The 23,254-nt window shown below is 39.0% G+C and overlaps 2 protein-coding genes across 2 annotated transcripts; one reads left to right on the top strand and one right to left on the bottom strand.

Annotated features, from left to right (window-relative positions):
• The first annotated feature begins 6,867 nt into the window (after positions 1-6,867).
• On the top strand, positions 6,868-8,931 carry LOC139965263 (uncharacterized). Its single transcript, XM_071967444.1, has 3 exons — positions 6,868-7,023; positions 7,569-7,773; positions 8,697-8,931. The coding sequence occupies exons 1-3, from the start codon at positions 6,992-6,994 to the stop codon at positions 8,823-8,825; spliced, it is 366 nt and encodes a 121-aa protein (XP_071823545.1). The 5' UTR covers positions 6,868-6,991; the 3' UTR covers positions 8,826-8,931.
• A 144-nt stretch (positions 8,932-9,075) lies between these two features.
• LOC139965262 (cyclin-D1-binding protein 1 homolog) lies at positions 9,076-16,214 on the bottom strand. The gene is made up of 7 exons (XM_071967443.1): positions 15,990-16,214; positions 14,253-14,315; positions 13,479-13,640; positions 13,043-13,139; positions 12,362-12,509; positions 11,357-11,692; positions 9,076-10,388 (listed from the first exon to the last, which is right to left on the bottom strand). The coding sequence occupies exons 1-7, from the start codon at positions 16,075-16,077 to the stop codon at positions 10,227-10,229; spliced, it is 1,056 nt and encodes a 351-aa protein (XP_071823544.1). The 5' UTR covers positions 16,078-16,214; the 3' UTR covers positions 9,076-10,226.
• Between the last annotated feature and the right edge of the window lie 7,040 nt (positions 16,215-23,254).

Below are 23,254 nucleotides of genomic sequence, written 5' to 3' on the forward strand. Positions count from 1 at the left end.
GCCAACCGATGGTGGCGCTCCGCTTAGAATAGTAATTCGCGCCCCCCGGGTTAGAAAATCCTGGATACGCCCCTGTAATTGCTAATTGCACAAGAAAATTTTTGGTTTTACAAACCCCTCAGATGGCCGGAAACGGCCCTTCCCGAGTGTTCATTCTGGTTCCTTGGCCTCTTGCTAACTTGAGACACCTCAATTTTTATGTAGAAAAAGGGCACATTTTTAACCTGAGGAAAAAAGGGGGCACGTGCCCCCTGTGCCCCCCGGTTCCGCCGCCCTTGGGACGAACCGATGGGGGGGCAGGGGTGCTTGTGTAAAACGCAAATCAAGAAGAGCCTGACAGTGGTCTACAACAGTGGCGGAGAAACAGGGGGGGTTGGGGGGGTTTTAACCCCCCCCCCCCACTTTTTGAAGAGGGGGGGTTGGCCCACACAATCAACCCCCCCTAGATTTTGCCAGTAATGTTATGTTATGGCCTATGTTATGTGCTCCAAATGGCATAATTAATCATATTATTAAATTTGAAATTGTTAAAGTCATTTCAACCTTTTACCTGGTAGGCTACATCAACAATTAACGATAGAAAACCGAGTTAGAATTGACCCACACATTATTTCTAGCCCCTTTCCCCCACCTTGCGCATTGGAACTTGTACAGTAGCTCATAGCGCTAACTTCACTCCACAACAGACATACACAAAATAACGTTTTGCTGTTGAATAGCTTTGGAACTGTATACACTTGCCAACTTCAACGAGGTGAAGGAAGGAAAAGAAAAAGAAGAAAAGGAGAAAAGGATGGAGTAGAAAATACGGCAAGAAAACGGGAAGAGAAAGAGGAACAGTGACAAAATTATTCGAATTTGTAAAGCAAACAGCAGATATCACATCATATCAGTGAGCATGAAAATGGCGTTCCACGATAAACAGCCTCCAAACCATGGGCGCAGATCCTGGTGAGGACAGCGGGACGCGTCCCCACCAACTTTTTCAGTAGTGGGGACATGATATACCGTGTCCCCACCAATTTGTCTTGACCAATAGCTGCATTTCAAGTTCCCCTGTATTGAACTTTGGCGCAGTTTGATCCAGCATTGTGCAATTGACATGCAGCAGTTCTCATTTTATTGTATTTTATCCACAGTTGTTAAATATAGGACGGAAATCGCATTTGCGGCAGTCTATATTTGTTTTCTGGGAGAGGACACCAGACCCATCGTATATACAAAAGTCTACTTGGATTATTTGTCCCCTGATTTTCTTTCTGCAGACGCCCATGTATTTCTCCAAACTAAATTTCTAAGCCATGAGATCTAAAACTGAAGGAGGTTTAGGAGCATCATTAGGTCTGGGAAGTGTTATTTCCGGCGATCTGGGAGGTATATTTGCCCAAAAAAATCGTACGCTACGCGCGAACCCATGGTCGCGCTCCGCTTAGATAGTGTCATAGAACAGACACGTGTCCCCACCATTATCCAAGACTGATCTGCGCCCATGCTCAAAACTGTCGATGTGTGTAGTGTTCGGTTTCGGAAATATCTGGTATATTTTTATTTCCTTCAACGAAATTTTTTAGTAGCCGTCTGAATTTTCGAAAATTCCCTAACCAACATTCTTCATCATACTTCATCATACTCGTGCAATTTTGACCCGTCTGTTAGGGTTTGAAGGAGGTTTTTCTATATCGGTTGTCCATAGATGATATTTTGTGCAACATTATGGGTATGTTTTGAAGTGAATTTATTCACGAGAATTGTGAATTTTCAAATTCTGAAAAGTGGGGCTGACGGATATTGTGGGCCGCGATGAAGAATCACCTACAAAAGCAATGATCCACAGGATATGTGATGAAGTCGAACATGATGTGTGACTGGTGACAATCTTCAAAAAGGTTATAGATGAGAGAAAAAGTATTTGGAAAAAACTTGGTTCTCAGGCAAAAGTGTACATATTATGGTTGGTCAGTTTCAAGCCCGAGAAGTGCCATTTCCGGTGATCTGGGGGTACCAAAACCAGAAATTTGCTTGTACGCTGCGCGCCAACCAATGGTGGCGCTCCGCTTAGATAGTAATACGCTCCCCCCGGGTTAGAAAATCCTGCAAACGCCCCTGGTTAAATGCAGCTTTTCAAGGCCTGGGCAATGTCATTTACTGCAATCTGGGAGGCAATATTTGCCAAAAAATTCTTGTGCACTTCGCGCCAACTTATGGTGGCGCTCCACTTAGATAGTGAGCCAGCAGTTATGACTTTTTATTTCATCAATGGCCTGCAACCCCCCCACTTCTGACAAGAAATCTCCGCCACTGGTCTACAATATGTGGAAACGTTACGTATGTACTCAGTGGAACCATCTGTTTATAGCTCCATGGCGAAACAAAACCTAATCACCAGTAACCACCCAGTTTATGTCCTGCTTCGAAGCACTTGTACTGACAGTACAAGCAGTATGACTATCATGTTTTAATCAGATCAAGGTTAGGGACTGTTCATACTATCAGTAGGAGTGCTCTGAAGCATGATATGAGAAGACAGTATAGAGTGATATTATCTTGGAAATTTAATTTTCCCAACTGGATGCCGCCACAATACTTACAAATGCATATTTATTAATGCCCGACCCTTAGACACTATATTAGGGGCTCTGTGTTATTCTAAGCGCAACCCCCTTCCTTCCTCTCCCCACCCCTCCCCTCATTGAATGCATCACGGAATGGCTAATAAAGAAAACCCTCATTAAGCAATCAGTTCTATCACTCATTGTTTTCTCCCTGAGGATTCGTACTTTTCATATTGGTCAACAGACCCACTGATCCAATCAATAGTCAGCATTTCGTATCCACAGAGTTTTGAGGTTACATATTTAATTTTCTAAAACAGAAATATATATATATAGTATGCGAAATTCTAGCAATTTCAGATGCTAATATCTGAATGCAGTACTGACGGAGCGTAATGTAGGCTACATGAGATAGCCAGATGGAAAACTGTATCCATTGCACTGTTATTTCAGAATCCAACCTCTTAAAGATACACACTTAATTGCGTGTTAAGATCTCATGTATCTGAGTTTCTAGTTCTAGATTTTAAAATGGCAGTCTTTACGATTCCTATCCATTTTAAAGTTTTCGATCCAAACTTTTTGTTGAAATCATACATTAAATCCATGACGCATGTTGATTCCTATTGTTCTAAAGGAAACATCTGGGAAATGGTCGAACAGTGTTTAAACGGAATAAAAATCGATTTTTGACGAAGTTTAATAGCATTCCCACAATTTTATTCGATTTTATCACCAAATTACTCGTGTGAAGAGAAAATTCATATTGGTACACAGTGATATTATTATGATTATTGTTTCACAATAAAGCGACGAATATCAGAGCGAACAACGTACAAACTAAAATCAGAGTTTATTTAAATTTAAATGCCAGTGTCGTTTTTCTTTGGAAATATCTCAACGATTATTTTCCGAGCAGAAGGTATACCATGGAATTATAATAACAATTGTCAACTAACAGGTTTGTTTGTTATTATCATTATTATTCCTCTTGGGTAATGTTTAGTTTATGTTAGTGCTATACGTTATATGTTAGTGTTATATGTTAAATGTTATATGTAAGTGTTATATGTTAAGGTTATATGTTAGTGGTACTGTATATGTTAGTGTATATTTGCTCCACTGTTAACACCAGCCTGTGTAGGGAGCTCGTACACAATTTCATTATGCCAAATGTAATATGTATAGGTCTATACTTAAACCATGGAATTGACTGACGTAATGAATACAATGGATAAACAAGTGTAATTCATCTAGTGGATGATGTATGTATGTATGTATGTATGATGTATGTATAGTTGGGAAAAAGTCAGCGATTCTACGAGTATATCTTCTCGGCTTTAATCCGCGGTTTCTTTCTTCTTTTATCAAAGCGAATGACTGAGAAACCCTTTTTCGTCTTAATCAGGGGGGTAGGAAGCTTCCAAAAAGTGAGGGAGCACAACATCAGAGGGGATTTCTCATTCCACAACCACCATTCGTTATGCTATAAGCCGATACACACCGGCCATGTCATTTAAATATATATGATGTGTTAGTATGCTATCAATACTATTATGGTGAACGTGGCTCTATCAACTTACATCTGTATTATCTGTCCATCCATAGTTTAGAAGTTTCCAATTGTGTTCATTCCTTGAACAAAAGTCTTTAGCAACCTCGGTTAAATCCTTAGCATGTACAGACTAAAAATAAATAATTAAAATAAAATATTAAAATTAACAAAGGCTTAAGATATCCAAAAGACAGTTAGGCTATTCGTCAAAGGGGCACATTTTATTTGCCAGTAGGGCACATTTGCTATTTTGGATAAAAAAAAGTGGGTGGGGCACGTTCCCCCAGTGCCCCCCCCCCACTCGGCTCCTACCCCCTGATCTTATTCACATCTATGTGGAAATTATATAGCTCCATACTGACAAAAAGCTCACACAGGGTCGTTATGTAGACATAACATTTTTACCATGGCTGCTAAGTGTCAAATGCCAAATACAAACGTTCGACTTTTGGTTTGTGTAGCCTAATGGTGTTCATATAATCACATCAAATTCAATAAAATGTAATAAGCGATGGGTTTTATGCTATGTTTATTACATACGATTATGCAGAAGCATTTTCAAACAGATAAACATTTTACTAGCTTTACTTACTGGATTATTTCATCACAAATACCTCTATTATAGAAAGACGTTGGTTGGCTTGGATTATGATCTCCTTTAACTCTAGTACGGTATCAGATGCGTCCAGCGGGAGCCAGGTGTTCATTATATCGATGGAGGTTGTTTTGATTGCCCGAGTGGCTATGACATCACTTATCTCTATGTTGATGCCTCAGTTTTGGCTTGACCTGCCAAGAAGTTGTTCAGCAGTATAGGTCTGGTGCTATTGCATTTCAAGTTAGTTCAATACGTACGTTGGAAAGGTAGAAATGAGGAAAAGGTCGCGAAGGCCCGGCGGGTTAATTTAAAAGACGCCTTAGCCGGATGTAAGGAAGTTGAACTGTCGAGATTTCTGCTACCGTGCACTCAGATATACAAGTATGTTTAAACCACTGCTGGTAATTGGCTACCTGCAAGCAATATCAACTTTTCCATCGTAACAACGTTTGCCAGACGTTTAAAGGGCAGTCAAACTGTAACTATTCAATTTGAAGATCATTCAGTCCGTGTGAAATCGATACCCTCCTATTTTACAGCAGCTGTTCAGTGCGCATGCACCACAGAACGCTCGGGTGAATCCCCCTCTCCTGACCCCATTCCCCGACCCCCGCCTCCACCCCCCCCCAATCCCTCGATATAACTCACATTGTTTCCGCCACAAAACATTCTTTAGCAATTTCATCAAACTAACCGTTAGGCCTTAAACACTCCTTGTTATCGGACCATCCCTTTAAGTTGTCACGCACGGCGGCAGGTGTCAGCGGACCCGTCGGGTTAATTTAACCTCCTATCGGTCCACGAGTTCCGTCAAGCTGCGGATCTGTATGGATACTTTATACGGAAGAATTTATTTTACATTCTTACATCAATATAAATATAAATAGGCCTAGATATATGCACTTATGCACATGACTCTCGATATTAGCTTAGGCTTCAGTCGCATTTTTTAGCAGCACACGTCAAAACTTTTAAATGTTAAGCTGTTCTCAACACAGCGTGGATCTTACCGTGTAGCTCTTTTATAAAATGAAAAAGAATTTAATTGATGCACTGTGGTCACTGAAATTATATATAAACTGGACTAAATTAAGGAGGCTAGGCCATGTTTGGGTATCGCACGCCTACGTAGTAAACAATCTTGCCTACTACACTGAGCTGACAATACTTATACAACAGCGATGATTAACATACCAGCAAGTCATCGTTCTGTACTTAAAAAACTTTTTTTCATTATGTGCTTTATAATTCGAGATTCCATTACATTTGCATATATCTGTTTTGACAGTGATGAAGGGATTTGCTTGTAATGATTAGAGAATATAACGATGCTATAGACAGGATCATACAATATAGATGATATATTATAGCTACAGGATATCAAGTTATTTGTTGCTACTGGATGGATAGTTTTAATCTTCTGAATACATCGACAATTTCATCAAATCGTTTTGGAACATCTACAGAAGCACGAGAGTTTTCTTTTCATTTTTTATTTTCGAGTTTTAATTAAGGCACAATGTTTGAAGCATTGCAGGAAATCTAACGAATAGATGACAGAGGTAATTTCAGTTTCATTGCATTCAATTTAACTTAGGGAATGATTTCTGTCCAGGACGGTTATATCAGCTGTGTGTAAATAGGGAAGTGTGATAAGAGTGTTTCGATTCCACGCTGTTTCCATGTATTTCCGACAGGTACAGTATATACTGCATTCGCCCCACCTCCTTCCCCTATTATAACCCTATTACAACTTACCCAGTGGAAAGCCGCTATAGAATCAACATATTAAGAAGTGTGTGTTTATATTCCATATCCCCTTGATTTAAAGTTTAATCTGCCGTTTTTAACACCATATTCAACAACAACAAAAACTTGTGCGAAGTGGTTGTCCCATAGGTCAATAATACAGTGGCCAAGTAGGTCTAGATTGTCTCTACCGGTGAACCTTGTTTGATCAAAATAATGTTTTCAGTCCCTGGTTTCGGCCGAGTAATATTTCAATTGTCAACCTTGCTTTATTATTATTATTAATATTATTATTTTTGGGGGGTTTGGGTTTTTTTGTAACAAAGATGAATATATAATTTCTTTCACATTCCTCATACATATGACCAAGTCGACTTTGATATATATTAATACGCAGGGACTCTGACCGGTAACGTGTGCTGTTTGCATCATCAAGAATATCGTCTTATAAGTATTTAACTGGAAGAACACCCAAACCGGGCAGCGGCACAGACGACACACGACCCCTTTAACTCTTCTTGAGGCGAAGCACTCGAAATGGCTGAACCTGGAATGGAATTTTTGTACGGGTAAGAAATTATACATCTATTATATATCAAATGCAGCAGAATGCGCGGAATGAATGAATTAACACTTTACTAATTGTGTGCGGTGAATTAAAACAAAAATGTGACAGTAAATCACCAACAAACACATTGGAGATTTAAAGGGTAATATTTTTATATCCATTATCATAATACAATTTAGGTGATGTTATTGTCAGGGTCGGCGAAAGAGGTTGCAATCGGGAGAGGAAGGGGACGGCACATACTTCGAGGGACGGGTGAACATGTTACTTTGGGTAGGCCTATGAGGGGAATTGGGAATTGAATTTTGATAACAGAAGGACTCTATACCTTCTTTCCCTTAATGTTTTCCACAACAGGGATTTTCTATGTACATTTTTAACATAACAAAAGGGCAATTCTTATTTATTAACCTAATTAGGTTTGTCGCAAAACTAGAGTACGTGCCTCTCTTCCTACCCCACCCCACGGGACCATGGGGTAAACTGGGAACCGGTTATGCGTTATAATGATGACATGTATTTTCTTGTTTTGTTCCCCCCTCACAGTGTAATGGCCGTAGTATTCGTCTGTATTGCGATTGGTATTCTCATGTTCTGGTTGACATGGCGTAAGCGGCACACCAAAGAGACCCAGGAGGTGAGGGTAATATTTCCGGATGGCTCGGTGAGACGGACCATAGTAACACGCACAGATATATGGCCCCACCTCGGCAAAGCAACAGACCAATCAGAGACAGATGACGACAAAAACGTAAGGACTCTCTGCCCTCGTGCTTGCATTATATTTTGCTTTTTGACCCATTGCCTCTTCTCCTCTTCCCTCCCGTCATCCTCACCCCCAGTGGCGGAGCTAGGGGTATTAGTCAGGGGGGGGGGGGAATGGTATGATGTAGGGGCACCTTCGACACTATCTAAGCGGAGCGCCACCACAGGTTAGCGCGGAGCGTACGGACATTTTTTTGAGTAGAGATACTCCCTAAATCACCGGAAATGACCCTTTCCAGGGCTTGCTAATTTGCAGATAAACGAAGAATAAATAGGTGTCATCGCCATTTGTAACAACTCGGAAGTTTATATGGTTTTCCGCCGTTAGAGCATTTTGTCAGAAAATTACACCAACAAAATGTGACAAATGTCAATAGGTAGATGCGAGCGCAATAAAAAAGTCAATAATCGCGAATAAGTAAAAAGTGGCAAAAAGTGAAAATGCCGCCAGTAGTCCATTTGAGTCCGTCAGGGGGGGGGGGGAGGTCCGCCCCCTGACTGTATGGACGCTCCGCCACTGCTCACCCTACGACGAGTAGAATGTAAGACTAATGTTTGTATTATAAGTATGAATCGTATATCATTATATATTCAAAATTCGGATCGCGTGATTCACATCGGGCAAGAATGTTACGAAGAATATGTATTTAGGGTATAAGAATAGCTGTTTTGATATATAACAGCTTAACATAAATGAATAACATATAGAGATCTTACTTTACTAGTGAGGAACCCATCCCCCTCCCCTTACCATCCCGTAACAAAATAGATCAACTATATGCTCGGGTGTGTAAGGTAAGATTATTTGAAAAGGTCACAAAGTTCAAGAAGAGTTTATTTAACCTTCGGTTAAATTGTTTCAAATGTGTCCTTCCATAAAGATTCGTCTTCCGTTATTTTCTTTCGCAGCAACTTACAGAAAATGATCACGTAGAAATCATCTTTGGAGAATCACAGATAGTGGAGACCCATAGATCGCAGAGAAGAGAACCGGTGTTCCCGATACCGGGTGTAACGATGACGTCAGACGACCTATGACCTTGCGCAGATAAAACCGATAGCTGTAATTCCGTTGTTTTATATTCAGACTATTTCTTTTTATGTGGCGAAAGCGAAGGAACGCTGCCTGGAAGGAGTGGTTACACATATTTTACATTCAGGCCTGATGAGAGCTGGGGAGGGGAGAATCAAGAGGTCCGGTCCAGGGGAACGGGATCGATTAGGAGACAGTGGAAAGTGTGGAATAAAAATGTTATCTTATTTTCATAATATAATTAAAAATGTAGACTTCAAACGAGGCGGTGACAGTTTTGTTTCCGGTGCCCGACCTGGCTTACGGGCCGCCCCCCCCCCCCAATTCACCGGTTATGTTTATGAGAAGGATTTTGTTTTCTGTAGTAATTACTTGGTAACGAACCTATAATCTTGTACCGTATTGACGTAGTGATCATATATAGCAAGGATTTTAGGAGAATAGTCCAAGTCATTTTTTCATTAGACAGAATTTGGAGTATTGTTAAAGGGTCCCCGGAGTAGGAATAGCTGTGACAATTACAAGCATGCCTTTTAATTCTGTCCACACCCCAAGTAGTTATTAACACAAACTTGCGTGTAGATCTAATTACAGACCTTATCCATAGCCAATAGACTATGCATCAGGATGCACTATTTCACGTCTAAAATGTTCTCTTTCTTCTGGGGAAGAACACCGGACCATTCCCCCCCCCCCCCCTCCTCCGGTCCTACAGTCGACATCAACCACCGCGACCCCGTAACAAGATCCCCTTCTGTTTTTTAAATCAAGGATTCGCCTGTGATATTTTTACAAGTAAATCATTTACATTCCGAATCGTTTTTATGTTCAAATTACTTGCTTTGACCTTCGTAACACCTGCACGCATTTTCAACTGTCTGCTGTATATTTCTACATGTTTACGTAAACTTACCAAATTCATAGTGCAACACTTCCATAGTCTAAATTACATGCCTTGCAAAAACTGTAAAATTTAATTAGGATAAGATTGTTGATGGGGAGGATAGAGCAGGAGGAAGGGGGGGGGGGTAAGGGTGGGGGTGATGGGAATTAGCCTACCTTAACACTCTCATACTTGGTCACTGACCAACTTGTGCTTTTGTTTGGTTGTGTAAGAATCATAACATTTCCAGCCTGTTCACTACTTTACTGATCATCTGTGTGTCACCTATATACACTAGATAATCAATGTTTTAAACCTCTTTTACTACCACATCCAGAACCCCTACAATGAGAGAGGGACAGGGGGTGGGGTAAACATCCACTCTGGCCATTTCCTATACCAGTGAAAACTTTGGAAAATTAAGCATTCCTATAATACTTAAAGCAACTGTTTATTCCATTTTTTAGCATGCTTAAAAAAATATGAAGGCAATGCCCATAACTTTTAATCTTCTGGCCAGTGTTTATCCTCCTACTTGCTGTTTGGTTATGTTCTGTAACTGTTCTAGGTTGTGGTTGATCGCTTTATGGAGGAAATGTATCCACTGAAGGTCACCTTCACTACACACATGGGATCCTTGAGTCTTGTCCAGTACATCATGCATGACCTCGGTCAGCTGGATTGCCTACCGAACGAAGCAACGAGAGGAAAACAATAACCGATGAAAATTTAATAACGGTTGAAACAGAAATCTGTAACAACTTATGAAGTTCAGTGAAATTGTTTTGATAATGTAACAGCCAACTTGGATCAAGTCTTGAAAGAGACACGTACAGCATAAAAAGTATGTTAACGTGAACAACTTACTCGACTGGACTCATTAACATTACAAGCTAAAGTATGGAAGCATAGAAGAGACATCACATTGACGACTTAAACACAATGCAAAACGTAAACAAATCTGAAAATAATTGTCCTGACGGAATGTACTAACCATGCAAAGCAAGAAAGACGAGAAATGCTGAGCGTGCATTTTCAAATTTTTACCCATGTTGCAATGTGTGCAGCAAGTCATCAACATGCATGTCCATTGTATGCTTCTGTAGTAAAGTGACTAGATATATATATATATATATATATATATACATATATATATATATATATATAAAATGTATGAGTTTGATTATAGCTATAACATTTTTTTTACTAAAAATACCTTTTATCAAATCTTAAACAACTTTGAGTTAGGGGTAGCTTTGCAGTGAGAAAAAAATATGCAAGATATGAGACAGCTATGATTTCCAATGATCCTTGAAACATGGTCCTTCAGAAATTACCAAGATTTCCAAATAAAAATAAAACTGATACATCATCGAATACATGGACTCCTAACTTGCTGCACTAATTATATAGTGAAATAACTAAATTATGATTACCTGGTATCCAATTACATATTACGTATTACACAGCCTCTAAAGCGGAAAAAAGCTTTGACACTACCCGATGAAATTCCTTACCGGTGAAAATTAAAAAAAAAAATTGAACCAAGGATCGAGGCTTCGTCACGTCACACCTTTAAATTAGGAAAGAATTTATCAATTCTTTTAAGAGCTATATCCAGTTTTAACCCAAAGATATTTTCTTTCAACTCACATTTGTTTGCAGGCTAGCCATACCGACCGGAGGATAAACTCCCGACACCAATTCGTCCAGATGGGGACTGATCTTTGAAGATGCTTCGACGATCTTATCCAATTGGCCAATCTCTTCCGCAGATGTTATTCTGCCATTGACTTTCACAGCACCTCTGCATTTCTTCAAGCAGTTTTTACATGCTTTGGTTAAGCCAGAGACTGGAATAAGGACGGCCTTTTCTCTGTCCATCCTGCCTCTTCTGGGAGCCTGAAACGGATTGGGCTCATCTCCAGAAATTGCTGCTTCTAAATCGTCCATGAAGTCATCCATGCCTTCCCCATCTGAATTCTGAGCCTGAAAACATAATTACATTTAGTTTTTTCAAAACTTTTTCCATCACTTCATTTTCAAAACGGACCTCCTGATTAGTTATCTGTGTTGTAATGCCCTCAGTCACTTGAAGCAAGTAAACTCCAAATCAAAAAGTTGTGTCAAAGTTTGAGAGCTTGAAACACTCAACTCGAGGATTAGACACTTTGGGCTTGCCTGCTGCTAAAAGACTTTCTTCTCAAGTCTGTTATCCCTTGACAGATACAAGAAACTTGTTTGAGCATAATTCAAAATTATTATCATCGATTCCAGGCAAATATATATCTCTTGCAGTCAAAACAGTGGTACCAACATCCTACGCATGGGTCGATATCTTATATCTCCTAAGTTTTGTAAATCATATAGAGGACATGAACTGTATGCTGTTCGTCACACAGTACTCATTATAAATGTTTCACATCCGTTCTCCTTCAGTGAGATGCTTGTAGCCATTTTAGACTCCTTGTCCACACTTAATCTGTATTAGCTGAAAAAAAGGCACTTCCATGCACATTCATCTTTCTCAACATAAACACTCCAATGACAGGGAACTGAATCATTAAGAGTATAAATTTCACAACTCTGAGATGAAGTTAGAAAGGCAACAGATTTAAGGATTACCCTACAATTTTTCTTTAAACAAAAATACTGTACCTCTGCTAATTCTTCCAAGGCATCCTTCACCAGATCCATATCAGCTTGTATCTCAGCCAAGACGGCCTCTTTGTTGTCCTTCGGAGCAGCTTCTAGCCTCTCGCAGGCTGCCCAGACGCTACCTGTGCTGCTCAACAGTTCCTGCGAGCTGTATAGGACAAAACCAGATCGCAGAAGACTGCCATAAATTTGAAAGACTGCCATGAATTAATTATCTGTGACAACCTTGATATTCAATGTTGCATCAGTCTCGCACATAATACTTTGAGTAGCTTTGAAACAATTTGGTTGATTTTGTAAGATGTTATTCAAAACTAAATTTGTTTATAAAATAATGATGTTCAAAAAAAAATCAATAACAGTTTAATTTTAAATTTCCAATTTTCTTTCCATAATGAAACACCTAAATAATACAGAGATTGAAATTGATCCAAATTACAAAATGAACAATACATTTCAAGAAATGCAGCTCATGTAACGCAATGAACGCTATTGGTGTATGTTATGTCTCTGTCAGCTGTTGAGATTAATTTCATGTTAGAAGGATAAACCTATGATATAATAAGCAAGTACCTCTGGGTGAGGTGTGGGAGGAAAGAATGAGAGAAAGGATGGGTTAAACTCCCTGTCAAGATACTTTGAAAAAGCTTCAAACTAGACCCAAGCTATCTACAGGCTTACCTCTGGTATCTGTCAGACATTATTCTCTGAAGCAATTCATGAAGACCAGACACAACACTGAGGCAAACCTTCTTCAAAGCTTTCCTTAATGTAACACCTAAACGAAAGAGAAATTGAAATTGATACAAAGTGGACAATAAATATTCAAGAAGTGAAATTTGTGTAACTTAATTCTTAAGGTTAATGGATCTATTTTGTCTACCATACAGATAGGTCCATTAGCCACAATTTTGAAATAAATTGATTTATAGAAAACTATCACAGTGACCTCAATTGATTTCCACTCAATGAAATCTTCCCTGCAACCAACCGGTATCATCTGAGCAATTTTATCTTCTTAAAAAAAAAAAAAAATTTGAAACAAATGACAAAATTTATCAACCAGGAAGATTTTAAGAAGACAAAAAGTCAATAGCTGATTGCTAAAGATGCTCACCAGATTCTTTCGGAATGCCGTAAAATAATGAGACCAGCACAATAATACGTCCCTCCGCTCCTGCTAGCATCTGATTGCAATCTTCTGGTTTTGGTAACGGGGGCTGTTTGAATACCATCGCCAGTTTTGTTGCATCGAACGATAACGACTTCAAAGCAGCATCTGGTTTAGAAATAAATAATATGAAACCCATGGAATACTTTATCTGGTATCCAATCCCAAGAAGCAATGCAAAATTGGTTAATTGCTATGCAAAATGCAATGCAAGTGCAAAAGACATGAAGCAGTTTTGGTACACAGGAATCACAGTATTTTGTATGGGAACGTTCAGAAGTGCTATATTCAAGCACTAAATTATTCCCTGAACCCCTGGCTGTGACCAAAATATCACTTAAAGGGTGTGAAGACTCGCGCGAAAAGAAACGTCTAATGCCGGTATTTTGACCTAGTTTCGAATGAGGTGTAACAGAAGTGTTAAACACCACCATCGATCCCAGAAAATACACACACAGCTTGCTACCTTCACTAGTGTTCAGTCAGTACATACAGCTGCGGTCAATACCCACAGCACAGTATACAAACGATACAGCGATGGACATCTCAGGTCCAGCTAAAGATAACAATTTTAGGTATCATGTTTCATTACTGTCTGCATTTTGTAGCAACACAAACAAAACGTCACTTTCAAGCAACAGAAAGTTAACTATTTCAGATGGCCGCACACGGTTTCGGGTGAGTCTTCACTGCCTTTAAAATGTGTGATCTTAGTCTTACCTATTTTGCTGAGTACCTCCTCAAGTTTGAAACCAGGAGCCATAGCCCTTGCAGAATCATCTTCTGTGTGAAAGAAAAAGATCAAAATTTAACAGCTGACATGACACCTTAACTGGACGTGCTGAAAGCATTAATTTATGATGAGATTAATATTCCTTTCAGTACAATCAGAGTGTCAGAGTCAAAATGGAAATTACAAACTATTTTATATATGCTTTGCAGAATCTTACTACAGGTTATTTTTTGTGTGGTTAGTTTTTGTGTGGGGAAATCATTAATTCTATAAATCCTGTTGAGAAGGACACATCTTCAGGATCATGTCCCATTCGTCGCCTGTTGCTTTATTTTGGACTATACCATTCGTTAATAGGTTGGCACCTAGTTTAACAATGGTAAAAGGTAGGCATAGATTATAGGGACTAACAATAACATAAGTACTATTACTTCACTAAATTAAGATAGGTTGGGGATGTGCTTTGATGTTCTCAAAATATTGAGAACATCAAAGCAACAACTGTTCTAGATTGTACACAAATACAAAACATCCCTACGTAATACCAATAGTGGAATATTTCAACCGGTGATGAGTGAGAAAAGATCCCATCTTCAAAACATAATATTCTTTGCTGGAGTCAGAGTCACATTGGGTAAATCATTATTTGACGAATAACTAGTACTAGCCTTTTCTAACTGGATGCAGAGTCACAGAGGAGAAGTTAAACAACTTGACTGCGAGTCCACTGGAGTTTCGAAGAAAAAAGGGAGTAATTATAGAATACAGGGCCACTCGATGATACTATCTGAGCATCCAGATGCGCGGATGCTCAGTCTCGCCCCAGTACGTATGTAAGTAAAAAATGTCAAAGTCCCAGTTCTTTCTTTTTGAGTGGATGCGCGGATGCGTGGATGCAGAGTCAAAAATTTCTTAAGTCCTTTGCTAGTACTTCTGTGGTGGAATTTTAGAGGGCGTCGAACATGTACGGATGCCTTTTAAGAACGACACACTATTGATGTGGAATGTCTTCGTACATACGGGACTTTCAGTATTGGAAATACGTGATGGTATATGTCGAAACTTTTTCGAAAATTATTTAAGTCAATTCCTAGTACTCCCGAGGTGGATGCGCGGATGCGGAGTCAAAACGAAATATGTGATGGTATATGGGGAAACTTTCGAAAATTATTCAAATCCATTCCTAGTACTCCCGGGGTGGATGCGCGGATGCAGAGTCAAAATGAAATACGTGATGGTATATGGGGAAACTTTCGAAAATTATCTAAGTCCTTTCCTAGTACTCCCGGGGTGGATGCGCGGATGCGGAGTCAAAATGATATACTTGATGGAATTTTAGAGGGCGTCATACGTGTACTGACATGTACAGACACACCGCGCATCCAGATGCTTGGGAAGAGTTAATGAATGGCCCTGTATTCTATAATTGTACCGAAAAAAACTGACCTAATGAATGGCAGGGTATTTCTATACTTATACCTTGCCTTCATATCTTTACAAATTTTAAACAAATTGGTCCTGTGAGACTAAAACCAAATTGGCGTTGATCTTTCTGTTTAATATGTCTATTTTAGGTCTAGGCCTAGATACAAACTTCACTTCTGCAAGGCTAGGCCTAGACCTAAAATGCGTTAGGCCTACACTGTAGCCAATCTGAGTTATCTAAGCTTCGACCTTATTTTTACTTGGTCTAAATAATCATGCGTTATTCTTTTAAATCAAACCTTTCAATTTATCAAGAACATCGTTAAGATTTCCGATATGAGATTTAAATACATTATCGAGATTTTTATGTAGACTAGAAGTGTTCATGGTGAATATCTCGGATTTCGGTCTTCACACGAGACAGTTGAACGGTAAATTAAACATAGTCTAGTTCTGCTACACGATTATGCGATTGTGCAATAAACTCTACATTTCAGTCCATATGCCAAAACGCAACCAAATAATCTGCTACGCGAGTCGTTAACGGGCTGCTAGACCTGTAATATATAAAAGCGCTCACAGGCATAGGAAATTACGTGCATAATGGAACCCCCTCCCCCACCCAACACACACAACCACACACCTCTACCGTCAGTTGGGTAAACGTTCAGTCGTTAAACCTTTAGAACAAAAATAGTTCTTGAAAGGATCATGTCCCTAATTCGATTCGTTGGGGGATTTAATTCCACCTTTCGGAAGGAGCCCATATTTAGAATCCTGCGCACGTCACAAGTTAAAAGTGGGGAACAGGTGTATGTTTCTTATCTCAATTTCAATATTTCTTTGTTTCTTATATTTGAAGTTGATATTTGAGATAAAATTATATCTCTTAATTTGTCGAAATTACGGTAGAACAGTTGCAAATGCGAGACAAAATAGTCGAAAATGTAATATTTCAAGATTTTCTTATAACAAATCCTAGCATACATAATTCCGAAAATATAGTCGAAAAAATAAAAAAATAATAAAAATTAAGAAGATCGTAACCAGTTTGAATTGAACTTAGTAAAATGTCTTAGAAAATCCCGAAAATATCGTGTGAAATATGAAACAATGAATAAGTTTAAAAAATAGATTTATAACTAGATATATAAGTTAACTTTGCGGGAGGACCAGACCTTGCCACTGGGGAGGGCCGCGCAGTGGAATGGAGGGGGAGGTGGTTAAGGCCCTCGGCTATATAGTATGTCACCTCCCCCCCCCCCCCCCTCTGAGCTGATTCCTATAGTCTGATCTTGCTCAGTTTAGACTTTATAACTGAGATGATATTATAGTTGTTGTTGCGATTATATGCAAAGGAGGTTACCTCTACACTGGCGGGATATAATTGAAACACGATCGACATAGTTATAGAGCGTCTACAAGTGGTTCTGAAAGGAGAGAGAACCACTACCGTCATTATTGTTCTATGTAATGGAGATAGCTGTCATGAAAAAATTCCCCAAAACAGCTAAGAAAAATGTTATATTATGTGGGAGATATCACAGATTGAATATTTCATCAAACTTAAGGCTGAAGAATTGATCAAGTTTAAAGATAACATCATTGAGCCACATGAGCTTAAGTTTTCTTGTGTCTGTCTTTAGTTTATTACCATGTTCATTTTCTATAATGGAGATGGGTTTTACAAAAGTTGAATCAAAAATAGGCCCTATATTTAACTTCTTAAAATGACCTATATGATGGCATTGGTTTGTATAGTGTCAACATTTAATATTCTACCTTGAAAATATGTGAAGTAAGAAACGAAGAGAAAGTAACATATTTCAGATGATAGTAACACTATGACATCACAGCTCACAGACACTATACTTTTAAACTATGATCTCTACCACACGGAACAAGATTGTTCTTAGCTGTTTTGGAGGGAAGTTGTTCTTCACAGAGATTGTTTTCATATCAGCTAAGATATGTTTAGGTTTGTGTCCCCTTTAACTTGAGGACAAATGAACTTGCGAGGCTAATGATTACAGGTCTGAGTCTGTGCCATATCGTTTAATTCTGTTTCTTGGGGAAGATTCAATCGTTTCACATTTACCTCACAATCTGTGGAATGCGATATTTCGACAAAATGTGGAAAATTTTGACGTGAAACGTGAAATATTCGATGAAAGTGATATTTGTATAGCTTTATGTGGAGAATTCATCTTAATATATCAGACTTTAAAAAGAAAAAAAGCAGGCGAACAAATGAAAAATATATCAAAACAAGAAGTCGGAATTTCAAAACACAAAACCGATTCTTTTTTTTAAATTGAAAGGTCGAAAGTTTAAGAAAAGTGGAAATTACCAACAATGTAAGTTGACAATATAATCGACATTTTCTGATAATTTTCTGTATAAGACGTCGAAAAAGAAAAGGGAACCAATACAGAAAAAATATAAGTTTAGAATGAATCATGCTTTACTTTTGCTTTGATGTAGTCGAAAGTCGAAATTTCGTTATGAAGTCGAAATTTTGTCAAAAGTTTAATTTTGTTGTTGTTGAAATTCTGAGAGTATAGTCGAAAGAAAGGGTATTTACAGAGCTGCCATTAAGAGCAGTCCCTGAATAGACATGTAAAAACCTGACAAGATATAAGGGGATTTGAGTGGCTCGGGGTCAATAACGGGGGCTCACTGGAAAAATATGAAGGGGGCCGTGAAATATTGGATAATAGGAGGTTATTCTCATGGAAAAATGAAGAGTGCAAACATATAGGTTTCCGGTGACACTGAAATATTTCTAATATGGCGCTTGATGTCTCTGGACACCGACAAGTCAAATTTATTGTAATTTACATGTAAGTTGTTAGAAGATTTGAAAGAGAAACGAGCAACTGTTTCGCAATAATTATGTACACGCGTATCAGTGCAGCAACAGCACGGGTAACGTTCTAGCTATTTGAAAGTTGAAGACGTTGTTCAATATGAGGATATATGTATAGCTATGCAAGATGAGTATATGTTACCAATGTCACTGCCACAAATAGATGATGTATTGACTTGACTCCCACCACGGTCGTCACAGATTGACACATTATAGTGACGTCATCAGCGCGTATATTTTTTTTCTGATTTCTTTATTGAGTGACTGTTAATTGGTTATTTTCTTCATTTCTTCATTATATTTCTTTCTTTGTGGGAATGGTTTGTCGCTGAGACAGTACTTGAGGTAATATTTATGAAAAGGAGACATGCTAAAATCAGGTAAGTAAAAAGAGAAAGAAGGAAAAGAGGTTTGTTTTTAATGACTTTTATAATGACCACCATACTGTATATTAGACTATAATTATTATTAAAAACAAATTACCGTCACGTAGTGTGCTGTGACGATTGAATTGATACACTCATTGTGTCAAGCTATAATGATTTATAAATCATTTTGAACTAGCTACCTTTTTCTCAGAATACAACCTAAATGTCAAAGGTAACGAGGTCAAGTGGGGTCATTGAAGGTCAAGTTCCAATTTGGTCAAAGTACTGTGAACCCAGCAAACACAAAACGTTATCATAACATTTTTAAAAGAGCCTCTAAAATATGTTTTTATAACGTTAAAGGTGGTGTTATAAAAACGTCGGCATAACCTTTTCATGAGATATTAATGTTATATTAATGTTTTAACGAAAGAAAATGTTTTGAAATAATAGCCTGAAAACGTTTTCGTGACATATTTATTACACCACAAATAACGTTATCAAAACAAAAGACGAAACGTTTTAATAACGTTTTAAAAATGTTTTTGTGTTTGCTGGGTTAAGAGCCTCCTAAACATTGACGTTCTATGGAAGTATAGAGAGCATTGCGACTTGTCGGTTCATCAATGGGGGTACAAATTCCAAACTTGCAAGTAACAAACACGCACCTGTATATATAAAGTGTTTGGAGGTAATAAAATTAAAACGACAATATTACTCACCAGTTCGTCTAGTACAGCAATAATATAGACCCTGGCCCACTGCGTCCGTCCGTTGTGAATTAAATTAATAGAAAAGACAGGATCCATATACGATTAAAAGTATGTTGAGGTACTTCATAAAATACAAAAAAAAATATATATATAATGCGGTTCCAATACAAAGTCTTCCAATGACATAATCCGATAGGGTCGGGTAGGAACGTTTCACAACTCGATGGGAATTATCCGATCGAAAATAATTAGGTGAGAAACGTATAGTTGTTAGCTCGTCGTGTTGAGAGGTCGAAGTCGAAAGTCGAAATGGTGTAAGTTCATGGTAAGCTCATTCTACTTCTCAAGCCCCCCCCCCCCTCCCAGGGAATGTCTTTATAGAAATTCTCATATGATCCCACCAGGTCTATATTTACTGGGTGAAAAAACGAGCGAGAGTTGCGAAACTCGATCTTCTTAATCGCAAAACCCAACTGAAGTTTGGTAGGCAAATGCCCCCCCCCCCCCCCGCACTTTATTATCAATGATATAACTTTGTACATATGATGATATGCAAACGAATAGATAAACAAGAGGGCATTGAGTTGCAGATCTCATCTCCTCCATCACGTCGGAAGTGATTGTTGGGTTACTTCTGAATGCATCTGGTTGCTATCTTAAAACTTAGAATTTGTCTCATTGGTCTCTACATATATTTTGGTTTAATGACTTTTCCATACTTACAAGCATGTAATGGCGAAAAAGACAGTTTTGGGGGTGTGACCTTTGATCATATGACGTCACCAATCTCGTATGCACGAGTTTTCATGGTCAGGCGTGCACCAACCCACAAAGTTTGAACGTGATCGGACTAATGGTGTAGGAGGAGTTCGTGACACATTTTCCCGCACAATTTAGGCCAATTTGACCTTATTTTATGATTTGCCCCAACCCTAAACACCTAAATGTGCCTTATTTTAAAATTCGTCTCACCGTTCTCTTCACATATGCATGGTGTGGTTTAATGCCTTTTCCCTCCATGTTGACATATGTAGATATGAAATATGAATCTAAGAGACTGACTTCGGTCAGCTTGCGGCTTTGATAAGCCTGCAATGATGGCTTCTTCGCGAGTTCCTGCTTGCACGTAGAATCTAAAATACATACATACATAGGCTACCAGTGGCGGAGATTTCTTGTCAGAAGTGGGGGGGTTGCAGGCCATTGATGAAATAAAAAGTCATAACTGCTGGCTCACTATCTAAGTGGAGTGCCACCATAAGTTGGCGCGAAGTGCACAAGAATTTTTAGGCAAATATTGCCTCCCAGATTGCAGTAAATGGCATTGCCCAAGCCTTGAAAAGCTGCATTTAACCAGGGGCGTATGAAGGATTTTCTAACCCGGGGGCGCGTATTACTATCTAAGCGGAGCGCCACCATTGGTTGGCGCGCAGCGTACAAGCAAATTTCTGGTTTTGGTACCCCCAGATCACCGGAAATGGCACTTCTCGGGCTTGAAACTGACCAACCATATGTACACTTTTGCCTGAGAACCAAGTTTTTTCCAAATACTTTTTCTCTCATCTATAACCTTTTTGAAGATTGTCACCAGTCACACATCATGTTCGACTTCATCACATATCCTGTGGATCATTGCTTTTGTAGGTGATTCTTCATCGCGGCCCACAATATCCGTCAGCCCCACTGTTCAGAATTTGAAAATTCACAATTCTCGTGAATAAATTCACTTCAAAACATACCCATAATGTTGCACAAGATATCATCTATGGACAACCGATATAGAAAAACCTCCTTCAAACCCTAACAGACGGGTCAAAATTGCACGAGTATGATGAAGTATGATGAAGAATGTTGGTTAGGGAATTTTCGAAAATTCAGACGGCTACTAAAAAATTTTGTTGAAGGAAATAAAAATATACCAGATATTTCCGAAACCGAACACTACACACATCGACAGTTTTGAGCATGGGCGCAGATCAGTCTTGGGTAATGATAGGGACGCGTGTCTGTTCTATGACACTATCTAAGCGGAGCGCGACCATGGGTTCGCGCGTAGCGTACGATTTTTTTGGGCAAATATACCTCCCAGATCGCCAGAAATAACACTTCCCAGACCTAATGATGCTCCTAAACCTCCTTAAGTTTTAGATCTCATGGCTTAGAAATTTAGTTTGGAGAAATACATGGGCGTCTGCAGAAAGAAAATCAGGGGACAAATAATCCAAGTAGACTTTTGTATATACGATGGGTCTGGTGTCCTCTCCCAGAAAACAAATATAGACTGCCGCAAATGCGATTTCCGTCCTATATTTAACAACTGGATAAAATACAATAAAATGAGAACTGCTGCATGTCATTTGCACAATGCTGGATCAAACTGCGCCAAAGTTCAATACAGGGGAACTTGAAATGCAGCTATTGGTCAAGACAAATTGGTGGGGACACGGTATATCATGTCCCCACTACTGAAAAAGTTGGTGGGGACGCGTCCCGCTGTCCTCATCAGGATCTGCGCCCATGGTTTGGAGGCTGTTTATCGTGGAACGCCATTTTCATGCTCACTGATATGATGTGATATCTGCTGTTTGCTTTACAAATTCGAATAATTTTGTCACTGTTCCTCTTTCTCTTCCCGTTTTCTTGCCGTAGTTTCTACTCCATCCTTTTCTCTCTTTCTTCTTTTTCTTTTTCCTTCCTTCACCTCGTTGAAGTTGGCAAGTGTATACAGTTCCAAAGCTATTCAACAGCAAAACGTTATTTGTGTATGTCTGTTGTGGGGTGAAGTTAGCGCTATGAGCTACAAGTTCCAATGCGCAAGGTGGGGGAAAGGGGCTAGAAATAATGTGTGGGTCAATTCTAACTCGGTTTTCTGTCGTTAATTGTTGATGTAGCCTACCAGGTAAAGGGTTGAAATGACTTTAACAATTTCAAATTTAATAATTTGATTTATTATGCCATTTGGAGCACATAACATAGGCTATAACAGAACATTACTGGCAAAAACTAGGGGGGGTTGATTGTGTGGGCCAACCCCCCCTCTTCAAAAAGTGGGGGGGTTAAAACCCCCCCAACCCCCCCTGTTTCTCCGCCACTGTAGGCTACATACATAGATATTGGCTAAAACCATTTTTTAGATTTCTTGACCAATTAATGACCTGTGACCTCTGACCTATGGCGTGTTTAATCACGCATGAACTAGTTTTCATGGTCAGGTACCTACCTACCAAGTTTGAACTTGGTCAGACTTACGTCCGGTCTAAGGAGGAGCCCCCCCCCCCCCTCTTCCCTTTTTGCTACTCACTCACACACACACACTTCCTGACATTTTTCATGTGGCGTGAATTACAATCTCATCTCCCTATGAAGTATGAGATGGATAACAAAACCTCAAAATTTGCTATGAGATTTGCATGCCCAGCCTAGTAGAATTTTTTGCTGATTTGCTTTGCCTTCTAGAATATCTTTTTCGATACGTTGTATTTGTTATTCTTTCTGTCCATATTTCCATTTTCCCCCGACATTAACCCAACTAATATAGCAAAATTGTTATCATCCATCCGGGATCGGGACTGGAAGAATTTTCTTCTTCACACTATGCACCGCGTTTGATTCTT

This window comes from Apostichopus japonicus, chromosome 3 (assembly GCF_037975245.1).
Source record: "Apostichopus japonicus isolate 1M-3 chromosome 3, ASM3797524v1, whole genome shotgun sequence".
Classification (NCBI taxonomy): Eukaryota; Metazoa; Echinodermata; class Holothuroidea; order Aspidochirotida; family Stichopodidae; genus Apostichopus; species Apostichopus japonicus.